This window comes from Narcine bancroftii, chromosome 4, assembly GCF_036971445.1.
Source record: "Narcine bancroftii isolate sNarBan1 chromosome 4, sNarBan1.hap1, whole genome shotgun sequence".
NCBI classification, from domain to species: domain Eukaryota; kingdom Metazoa; phylum Chordata; class Chondrichthyes; order Torpediniformes; family Narcinidae; genus Narcine; species Narcine bancroftii.
Genome location: NC_091472.1, coordinates 129253981 through 129266262, shown reverse-complemented (window position 1 = coordinate 129266262; position 12282 = coordinate 129253981). Strand labels below are relative to the sequence as shown.

Sequence of the window (12282 nt, the reverse complement as noted above, 5' to 3'; positions counted from 1 at the left end):
AAAGACTTATCTATAACATAAAAATGCTTGATGTTGGGTGCCACGTATCAACATGGGTAGAGGAATGGTTAACCAATAGAAGGTACAGAGTAGGGTAAATAGGTTGGTAATTGGTGAGCAGAGTACCTCAAGGGTCAGTGCTCAGCCTGCAACTGGAGACATTAATGATTTGTAAAAGGGGAACCCAAGAAAAAAACAAAGCCAATAACAGTGGGGAAATAAAAACTTAAAAATTAAAATATTTCACAAGAAAATTATTGTGAAACTAATTTAGTTAAAAAAACATTGGCTAGCGACTTTTGTTATGCAGAGATGGCAAAAGGAAATCAAAATTGGACTTTATACTTAACAGTTACTGGTCAAGACAGAACATTTCAACTTCAGAAATAAGATTCAATATTTCTAAATAATTTCCTGCTGGTCTTTTTATGTTACACCAATTCCAACAATTTTCATTTATTTTCCAAACCCCTTTCAGCATAGATATGTCCTTACTTCAAGCTTTGGCAACTGACCTAACACTCTACTCTGTGCTATCTCTAAATTATACTTCAAAGAATATCATTGTGTGATAATTCACTTCATAAATCTAAATTACATTCCCAGCAAACAGAATGGGCAGATTAATGAAACTATTGATGGCCTCCCCATTATCCTGAAGGTATGATAGTGCAACTATTAATTTTGATCATGTTCTTCAGGTGACCCATCATACTGAAAATGTGCATTGAATTTCTTACCATGAAATTAAATGCTAATAAATGCATACTGCCTTATTATCTTACCAGCGAATCAACAAATTTGCACTACAGTTCCTTGAAATGTATTTAATAGATAATCAGTTTTTGCTTTCAAATTTAATGAGTCTGTTATTGTCATTACTTGTTGAAAAAAATTAAATCATACCTATAATGTAGTGACAAAGAGTTTCCTCTGGTGTTTTAATTTTAGGTGGCGTGAGTATTACAGGATAGTTAGCATAATCCGAGTCCTTTGCTGAAACAAATTTAACAGTTGCCACAGTCAATTCCAAAGAGTTAAGACCTTCTATCAATGGTAGTTTTGGTAAATTTTCTACTCATGTATTGTCTTGTACAACCAAAAAAAATCAAATAACTAAATAATCCATTATAATCCATTCATTCCATAAATGTGCATAATTAAACAAATGGATAAATTGACATATTTGCATTTTTGTCATTCATGACAACATTGTTATTATATTATTGATTATTTAGTTGCTAGAAATATCCACTCTGAAAGGAATGAAGCGGAAATGGTCATTTTTGTAGGAATCCATACAAGGCATGAACGTTTCTTAAAAAATATTTGCTTGAGTAGCTTGCTGATACATTAACCTTCATGATTTGAAGCAAGCAAGGAAATAGATGCGAGATAAAATAATTGTAATCTTCGTTATTCAGAATGCACAAACAAATTGCCATACATTCTACCAGAATCTTTGACACAAAATTTTAGATATTCAGGAATACCAGATAATACATGAGACAACACAGGACAATGCTTACAAGACAATACATGAACAGCAAACTTTTTTTTCCCCAAGGCCATAAACAAAAAAACAGAATGAAATTGATTAATTACATTATTTTGGTCACATTTTGAAAGGAAACTTAACAAAAATACTAAAATTAAATAGCCTGCAGATCCAAGAACTATAAACCTTTTGTAGCTTCAAGAAAGCAACTGCAGGGGAGTCACGTGATGGAGTAGTGGCCGGACGGTGAACTACAGCCCTCTCCAGAAAAGTCGGAAAAAACAAAGGAAAACACAAAAGCACAGAAATAAAAGTTAAAGAAAAGTGAGTATAAAGGTGGAAAGAAGATGGCGACAAAAAAAGAAAAATCGAAATCAACGGTAAGAAGAGAGGAAGAGAAGACAACGGAGGTAGAAGGAGAAGGCCTTACCTGTTCGAAGAGGCCCGCGGTGGAGAGAGAAACCCGCTCCCTCAGGTCGGTAGAAAGTGGACTACAAAAATGGCTCGTTCAGCCGAGTAAAAGTGCGCAACCGCGCATGAAAAAAAAACACACAGACGGGAGGGGTGACCAGCTGGGGAGTCGATCTCCACAGCCGGCAACGACAGCTGCAGAACACCTGCAGCAAGTAGAGAACACAGAAGACAATGAAAACAAGAAAGAAGAGAAGAAAAGGGCAACAAAGAAACAACAGATGGCCAACCCAGAAGAAGAAGAAGAGGAAGAGGAAGAGTACAGTGAAATAGAAGAAGAAGGGAAAGGCAAGATAAAGGATATACTTTCTCTTATTAAAGAATACATGGAGTCATTTAAAGAATGGCAAACACAGGAATTTAATGATTTAAGAAGAAGAATAAACAACACAGAAGAGAAAATGAATAAAATAGATATGACCTTAACAGAAATGGGAAAGAAAATGGACAAGATGGAAGAGCGGGAAGCAGCAGTAGAAATGGAGGGAGAGGACTTAAAAAAGAAATTAGAGGAATCTAATAAAAAAGTTATAGAGACACAAGAACTGTTAGGTCAGAAAATAGATATAATGGAAAATTATAACAGAAGAAATAACATAAAGATAGTGGGCCTTAAGGAAGATGAAGAAGGCAAGAATATGAGAGAGTTTATAAAAGATTGGATCCCTAGGATCCTAGGATGTCCAGAACTACAGCAAGAAATGGAAATAGAAAGGGCACATAGAGCATTGGCCTTTAAACCACAACCACAACAAAAACCAAGATCTATTTTTGTAAAATTCCTAACATATACTACAAGTGAAAAGGTAATGGAGAAGACAATGGAAAAAGTAAGAGAGGGCAACAAGCCACTGGAGTACAAAGAGCAAAAAATTTTCATTTATCCAGATATAAGTTTTGAACTCCTAAAGAAGAGAAAGGAGTTCAATACAGCAAAGGTGATTTTATGGAAGAAAGGGTATAAATTTATACTAAAGCATCCAGCGGGTATTGAAAATATTTATTTCAGGACAACAAAACAGACTATTCTCGGATCCAGAAGAAGCACGAAAATTTGCAGAACAATTACAAAATAGACTGAGGGATGAAGACGTGTAATGAGAGTAAAAATGACCACGATTTATATGTATGTGGGTAAAGAGGTATAAGTGTGTATATGTATAATGTGCATACGTGAATGTATCCGTATTTAGAGAAAAATATAGATAGTATAGACAAGAATTAATAAGGGAAGGAAATGGAATAGAGGGAATAAGGAGGGAACTAAAAGAGTGACCTTTGTTACATATGAAAAGTAAAATCTTTTCTGGGGGGGGCTGGGTGGGAAGGAGTTGCGGTCACTGCAAAATCAGCTGACGCTTGCGAGTGAATTCGCAAACCCAAATGGAGAGGGGAGATGTGGTTGTCCGACAAGGGATAAAGGACAACTCAGGAGGGGAAGGGGAGATTGGGGCTAAAGAAGTTTTAAATAGGAGAATAAGGAAAATGTTTGATGTTTTAGGAATGTTGTCTTATAAAGGGTTTAAAATAAGAAAACAGAAATGGAAAAGGAGGAAAGGTAATGATGGAAAAATGGAAAGGGAAGATAAACAAAGTATAAAATGGCTACGTTGAACTATATGACTTTAAATATTAATGGAATACATAACCAAATTAAAAGGAAGAAACTGCTAAATTTACTGAAAAAAGAAAAAATTGATATAGCATTTGTGCAAGAAACACACTTAACTGAATTGGAGCACAAGAAATTAAAGAGAGATTGGGTAGGACATGTAACAGCAGCATCGTATAATTCAAAAGCAAGAGGAGTGGCTATATTAATTAGTAAAAATGTGCCATTTAAAATAGAAGAGGAAATAATAGATCCAGCAGGGAGATATGTAATGATAAAATGTCAGATATATTCGGAGTTTTGGAATCTACTCAATGTATATTCACCTAACAAAGAAGATCAAAAGTTTATGCAAGATATCTTTTTGAAGGTAAGGGAACATATTAATAGGAGGAAATTTCAACCTGAATTTGGATTCAAATATGGATAAAACTGGGGAAAAAATTAACAGAAAGAACAAAGTAACCAAATTTATAATTAAATCAATGGAAGAAATGCAACTTTTGGATATATGGAGGAAACAACACCCAAAAGAAAAGGAATATTCATATTACTCAGCTAGACATAAAACATACTCAAGAATAGACCTATTTTTGTTATCAGCTAGTATGCAAGATAGAGTAAGAAAAACAGAATATATTCACCCTTAATATTGACAGTAAAGCTAGAGGACATCCCTCCAAGAATGTATAGATGGAGATTAAACCCCATGTTACTTAAAAGGCAGGATTTTAGAGAATTTATTGAAAAACAAATAAAAATGTATTTTGAAATAAATACGGAATCAGTGGAAGATAAGTTTATACTATGGGATGCAATGAAAGCATTCATTAGAGGGCAAATAATAAGTTATGTAACCAAGATGAAGAAGGACTATAATCAGGAAACAGAGCAGTTGGAAAGGGAAATAGTAAATATAGAAAAAAAATTAGCAATGAAGGAAGATACAACTAAAAGAAGAGAATTGGTGGATAAAATAATAAATTATGAAACACTACAAACATATAAGGTGGAGAAGAATATAATGAAGACAAAACAGAAATATTGTGAACTGGGTGAAAAAACGCACAAAATCCTAGCATGGCAGCTGAAGACAGAACAAGCTAAGAAAATGGTATTGGCATCAAGGAAAAAAGACAAACAAATTACATATAATCCAAAAGAAATTAAGGAAAACTTTAGAGAATTCTATGAACAATTATACCGAACTGAAAACGAAGGGAAAGAAGGGAAAATAGATGAATTTCTGACTAAAATTGAACTACCAAAACTACAAATAGAGGAACAAAATAAATTAACAGAACCATTTGGAATAGTAGAAATACAAGAGATAATAAAAAAATTACCAAATAATAAGACACCAGGAGAGGATGGATTCCCAATAGAATTCTACAAAACATTTAAAGACTTATTAATTCCGCCCCTCCTGGATGTAATTAACCAGATTGATGAAACACAAAGCTTACCAGATTCATGTAAAACAGCAATAATTACAGTAATACTAAAGCAAGGGAAAGATCCACTCTCACCAGCATCATATAGACCAATATCTTTACTAAACACAGATTATAAGATAATAGCTAAACTATTAGCAAACAGATTAGCAGAGCATATACCGAAAATGGTAAATTTAGACCAAACTGGATTTATCAAAAAAAGACGCACAACAGACAATATTTGTAAATTTATTAACTTAATTCATGCAGAAGGAAATAAAGCACCTGCAGTAGCAGTTGCTTTAGACACACAGAAGGCCTTTGACAGAGTAGAATGGAATTATTTGTTCAAAGTATTGCAAAAATTCAGTTTACCGGAGAAGTATATTAATTGGATTAAAGCATTATATAAGGGACCGTTGACAGTAAATGGACATGTATCAAAGCAATTTAACTTAAGCAGGTCAACGCGGCAGGGATGCCCACTATCACCTTTATTGTTTGCATTAGCTATAGAACCACTAGCAGAATTGATAAGAATAGATAATAATATAAAAGGAATAAAAATAAAAGACAAGGAATATAAAATCAGTCTATTTGCAGATGATGTTATAGTGTACTTAACAGAACCAGAACTATCAATAAAAGAATTATATAAGAAATTGAAGGAATATGGAGAAGTGTCGGGTTACAAGATAAACGTAAATAAAAGTGAAGCAATGCCTATGAATAATGCGGACTTCTCAAAATTTAAGAAGGAATCTCCATTTAGATGGCAAATGCAGGCAATAAGATACCTAGGTGTACAAATAAACAAAAATCTCGGCCAACTATATAAACTCAATTATTATCCACTAATGAAAAAAATACAGGACGATTTAGAGCATTGGAAAGATTTACCACTAACACTAATAGGAAGGATAAACTGTATTAAAATGAACATTTTTCCAAGGATATTATACTTATTTCAAGCATTGCCAATACAACTGACAGAAAAATTCTTCAAGGAGTTGAAGAAAATAGTAAGGAAATTTTTATGGAGAGGGGGGAAACCGAGGATAGCACTAGATAAATTAACAGAATGGTATAAACAAGGAGGCTTACAACTGCCAAACTTTAAAAATTATTATAGAGCCGCACAATTAAGATACCTATCAGATTTTTATCAAACAAGGGAAAAACCAGACTGGACGAGATTAGAATTAGATAAAATAGGGGAAAAGATACCTGAACACATATTATATAAATGGGATGAAAAATTGGTACAACATAGAAGTTCTCCAGTATTACATCATCTCCTCAATATTTGGAAGAAGATTCATGTAGAAAGAAATAAAACAAATTATCAATTACCAAAACTAATATTGATGCAAAACAAGTTACTCCCTTTTACAATAGATAACCTTTCCTTTAGAGAATGGGAAAAAAATGGGATTAAAAGAATAGAAAATTGTTTTTCAGGAAATAGATTCCTATCCTTTGAACAAATGAAAGATAAGTACAATATAACTCAAGATACAGCGTTGGCATATTACCAATTGAGATCCTACTTGAAGGATAAATTAGGAAGCAGTTTGAGTTTGCCAGAGGCAAGTAACCTTGAATATGTGATTACAGATACAATGATAATCAAAAGATTTATAACAAATATGTATATTAAACTGTAAGAAAAGGAGAATGAGGAAACAAATGGTAAAACTAAACAAAAATGGGAACAAGATTTAAATATAAAGATAAAAAAGGAAACATGGGAGAAATTATGTTCTGGAACGATGAGAAATACAATAAATACGAGGCTACGTATGATACAATATAACTGGATACACAGACTATACATTACACCTCAAAAGTTAAATAAATGGGACCCAACAGTATCTGATAGATGTTTTCGATGTAAAAAAGAAATGGGAACAACAATTCATGCAATCTGGACATGTGAGAAAGTAGAAAAATTTTGGGAAGATCTCAATCAGATATTAAATAAAATAACAGAAAACAATATACCAAAGAATCCAGAGATCTTTCTCCTAAGTAACATAAAAAACAAAGAATTTGGAATTGATTTGGAGGATGCACAAAAAAGATTTGTTAAGATAGCTCTAGCCGTAGCAAAAAAATGTATTATGTCAACCTGGAAATTGGAAGATAATTTGAAAATACAACAATGGTATATAGAAATGAATAAATGTATTCCATTAGAAAAAAAACATATATTTTAAGAAATAATATTGAAATATTCGAACAAATATGGGAGCCTTACATTAAATAAAATAGCGAAAACCTACCGGGGACAATCATTACCTAAGTTGATGGAAGGAGAAGGAAAGAAAAGAATGGACTCAGTAGAATTTCTGGTGTATTTTTGTTGAGTGACAACATTGTCTGACTGGTTTAATGTATCCTAGATTGTATACCTTAAATGGATGGGAGGGGGGGTGGGGGGGGGTGGGTTGGGAGGAGGGAGGGGGGGGAGAAAATGTCACTGTATATGTGTGAAAAGGAAAAAGTGTGTATCATGACTAATGTGATTTATGGTGTGAAAAATAAAAAATTTTTAAAAAAGATAAGGTGCAGCCTTACAATCTGTGAAATTGAATTAAAAAGTTGTGAACCTGGGGAGTTAAGTACTTGTATGAAACAACATCGTTAACATTTGAGTTGTTTGAACTAACTGTGATTGACAATTAATAAAGAAGTCGGGTTATCCAGTGAAAAAAAAAGCAACTGCTGAGGTTGTAGGACAGAATGCTGCGTATGGCACTGCTGATAACAAATGATAGGATATATTTCCCTGCTTCATGGAAGGAGGCTATTTGGTCCATCCAGTCTCTGCTGGATCTCAGACATCCTAATAATTCCATTCCCCACTTATTTTCCCAACAATTTATTTTTTTCCACAGATAGCCACTTATGCTTTCCTGAATCTCTCTCCAGCCACTTATAATCAATTAATTAACCTAATAACTAGTCCATACATAAGATGCAAGATGAAATTCATGCAATGAGGAGAATATGCAAACTCCACAACGATAGAGTTTAAAACCGAATCCGAGTCCATGCAGTAATGAGATAGATACCTACGACATCTACAACTCAGTTGTGTTGCACTGTGATCATGTCCTTACTTTGTATTATTTTTAAAGATAATGATAGTACAGTTTAAGTAAAACATGTAAATTAAATAATGGCTCTGCAAAACCAAACAGTTTGCAGATCAAAGCATATCAAAATTTTTAATATATTCATGTCAGTTATAGAAGTTATCACATATGGAAAAACAATTCAGCTTGTGGTGTGATCAATGACCTCTTGCAGACAAGAAGCAAGAGTCAAAGGCTTTATTAATCAGAAGACCCAGACATGCCTCTACATGCTGCTGGCTCACATCCAAGGCAGGTATGAGGAAGGAGACTAGGGTATTTGGCCTTTATTAGGGAATCTTATGGGGAGGGACAACAGGTACAGAAGGCAGGCCAGCCTGCCTAGCCCAGTGAGGACATGCCCAGTCATGCCTGCACTACCTTGTTCCACCTCATTCACCCCTCCTTCTTTTGAATGAAATCCGGCGGGGTGATGCGGGGCAATGGTCATTGGCACAGGTCTTGTAGTCCATACAGTTGAAAGGTTCAGCCGCTCCAGCAGTTTTATTCAGTGCTGAGATCTCCGAAATACTGCTGGCTGTATTGATGGTTCCAGCAGAACAGTGCTTGTTCGCTCGGCTGGGTGCAGGAGGGCTGAACAGTGTCTGTATCTACCGGGTCTGTAGTGGGTAGGGAATTTGCTTATATTAGTGGGGGAGGGACCCTCCAATGGGGGGGGGGGGGGAAAAGAAACACTTGAGGGGCCATGTTGGAGGTGGGATCACTACTTGTCTGTAAGGATTGCCAACCACTTGGTGCTAAACATACACGTTTTCTTATTATATGTGATATTGAGGGCCTTGCAGTGGCCAGTAACCTCTGCAGGTTCTCGTCGTGTTCCTTCTGGTCATGGCCGCAGATGATGACTTTGTCCAGTAGTCTATCACCATCTGGTACTTCCCTCCACTCTTCACCACCACTATTTGCACCATCCAGGGACTGTTACTTAGTTCTATTATGCCCTCTGTTAGGGAGTCCTAATCATAGTGACCCACAGTTACCAGGAGTGGATGTTGCCATGGGAGCAATCCATTAACTAAAGGACTCACAAGATTGCTTTGTGACTTGAAGTCACAAGCTTGTGTAAATACTATAAATAGATTATGCCATTTTGTGTAAATAGTCTTCAGAATCGAAGTAAAGAGCACGGTGTTTTGGGAAACCACTGTGTCTGTCATTTCATTACTCTGGGTAACCAAGAGTGGGAGTTCGGTTCCTCATTTAACATTTCTGGCCACGGATACAACATATTTTTGGCGACAAGGACCTTGGTTAACTGAATTTAACAACAAATGTCAGTAAAAATGGAACAGTTCAAGGCCGTCCGCAAACAGCAGCGAGAGCTTTGAGCTCATACAATCAAAATTAATGGACCAACTGGCAGCAAAAATGTCCATGGGAGCTTTAATCGTTGAGGAAGGTGAGCCTGCACTTAAAACAAATTCTGCAGACGCATTAATGAACTCTATCACTGAGTTTAATTATGACTCAGAGTCATGTACTTTTGAAACTTGGTATTGAAAGTATGAAGACTTATTTTCAGTAAACTTTTCCAAGTTCAGTGAGACATGGAAGATTAGGCTGTGGTTGAGGAAGTTAGGCACTCAAGAACACGAGTGTTACATAAACTTCATTCTACCAAAACTCCCCCAGGAGCTCAGTTTCAGGGAAACACTGAGGTAATGGCAGAAATATTCGGGGAACAAATATCACTGTTCAACATTCGGTATCAGTCTTTAAAAATGACCAAGAGAGATACCGAAGATTTCATGGCATACGCAAATAGGGTAAATTGACAGTGCGAGCGTTTTAAACTCTCTACGCTGACTGAAGACCAGTTTAATTGTCTAGTCTTTGTAGCAGGAATGCGGTCACACCAAGATGTAGATCTCAGAACGCAGTTGCTGGTGAAGACTGAACAGGAATCTGACATAACTATTTGAAAATTAATCGCTGAATACCAACGCTTAATTAATTTGAAATGCGGCAGCAAAATGGTGGAAGCGGCGCACTCATCTTCAAACATTGTACAGACAGTCAAGTCAGCAGACCCTGCTAGACCAAATAAAAGTGTGATCCACCCAGCCAAATTGCCCAGCACCTGTTGGAACCGCAATTAGCTCATGACTACCTGTACAAATGGCAGCGTTGCAGTAAATGCAAGCATCGCGGACATAAACCAGAATGCTACAGAGGGAAAACATCCATTAAGTTAGTTTCACACACAAAAGTGAAACCAATCAAAGCAACTTTTAAGGTGGCAACCACCAAATGCAGGAAATACGCAAAGGTGCACATTAACGGCATTCCAGTGAGGTTGCAAATTAATACAGGGTCTGATATAACCCTAATATCAAAGCAAATGTGGAAACAGATTGGTCAGCCAGAGGTGACTCCAACCGAAAACATGGCACGGAAAGCTTCTGGGGGATCCTAGAGTTGTTAGGTTCAGCAGCTTAAACGGCGCAGAAGGGAATGGATCATGTTATTTGGTAAAATATCCTAACCTCGATCTCATGGGCCTCGACAGGATCAAAAGGTTGAACTTATTTGACTGTCCACTTAATGATATTTGTCAAAAGTTGGAAGTGGCACATACCCCAACAGCGGCAAATACAGCACAAGAGTTGCTGATATAGTTGAAGCAACGCCATGCTCAGGTATTTTCTGAAATGGTGTACTAAAAGGCAAAATTCTGCCTTTTGCCAAATGTGAAACTGACTTTCAAGACAAAGCAACCTGTCCTATATGCATACACAGCACTGCAAGAAGAAGAGCATGAATTGGAACAGGTGCAACATGAAGGAGTGATTGAACTGGTCACCTACTCATCATGGGCTGCACCTATCATGGTGGTGAAGAAAGCTAATGGATCCATACGTCTGTATGCTGATTTTTCAACTGGTTTGAATGCAGCATTGGATGACCATCAATATCCACTGCCATTGCCTGATTACCTTTTTGCGAAACTGAATGGGGGTAAAAACTTTGCGAAGATCGACTTAGCAGAGGCATACAGGTGGAGGTTGATGCTGAATCCAGAGAATTGCTGACCATCAACACACATTGAGGACTGTTTAAATACACACATCTATCATTTGAAGTGAAGACTGCTCCAGCTATCTTTCAGCAGCTTTTCGAGACAATGCTGAATGGTGTTCCGGGAGTTGCAGTGCACCTAGATGATATCCTGGTCATGGGAGCACATGCTCACAAATTGTTTGATCATCTTGATTGCGTTCTGTCCTGTATCAGAGACTCTGGGTTTCGAGTGCATTCAGAAAAATGTGTATTTTTCATGAAATCAGTGAAATATCTGGGTTTCATCATTGACGAAGATGGACAGCAGCCAAATCCACGAAACACTGATGCTATCAGGCGCATGCCTGCACCCACAGATGTGATCATGCTACGTTCATTTTTGGGTCTTATGAGTCATTATAGTTCATTCTGCCGGAGATGCATAAACTCCGTGGTCCACTCAACAAGCTTCTTACACAGGGTAGCAAATGGAATTGGACTTCAAAATGTCAAGAGTCGTTTAATTAAGTCAAGACGAATTTACATTCCTGGCCACAACCAAGAGGGCAACGGAATCGTAGACTATGCAGGACTAATTAATGGGGAGTACTATCTAATCATAATGGATGCGTACTCCAAATGGCCGGAGATCATCAAGGTAACCCAATCAACTGCATCGGCTACAATTATGGAACTCAAGTCCATGTTTCAATCATTTTGGTGCCCCTGAAACATTAGTTTCAGACAATGGGACGCAATTCACGGCAGCCGAATTTGATTTATTCTGCAAACAATATGGCATCACTCATATTCGCTCACCTCCATACCATCCACAGTCCAATGGTCAGGTAGAACGCTTTGTTGATACATTCAAACTGGCTCTAAACAAAGCAAAGGGGGAAGTGTCCAACGGAAGAGATCTTGCAGATATTCTTGTTAAATTACAGGATCATTCCAAACCCACAAAGTCCTGGTGGCACTTCACCTGCAGAAAACATCTTCAGTAGGAAAATTAGAGCACCATTTGACGTTATTTTCCCACAAAAGTCAGAACCTGTACGCAAAGATTTGTATATGGAAAGACAGTTTAACCGCCAGCATGGA

The 12282-nt window shown here is 36.7% G+C and overlaps 1 protein-coding gene across 1 annotated transcript in view; it reads right to left on the bottom strand.

The window, feature by feature from the left end:
* The window catches only part of LOC138762391 (uncharacterized), a 307807-nt gene that overhangs the window by 166643 nt on the left and 128882 nt on the right, over window positions 1-12282 (bottom strand). The window contains exon 23 of the mRNA XM_069936157.1: window positions 907-996. Within this exon, the coding sequence (XP_069792258.1) occupies window positions 907-996 (90 nt within the window). The remainder of the gene's footprint in view (window positions 1-906; window positions 997-12282) is intronic.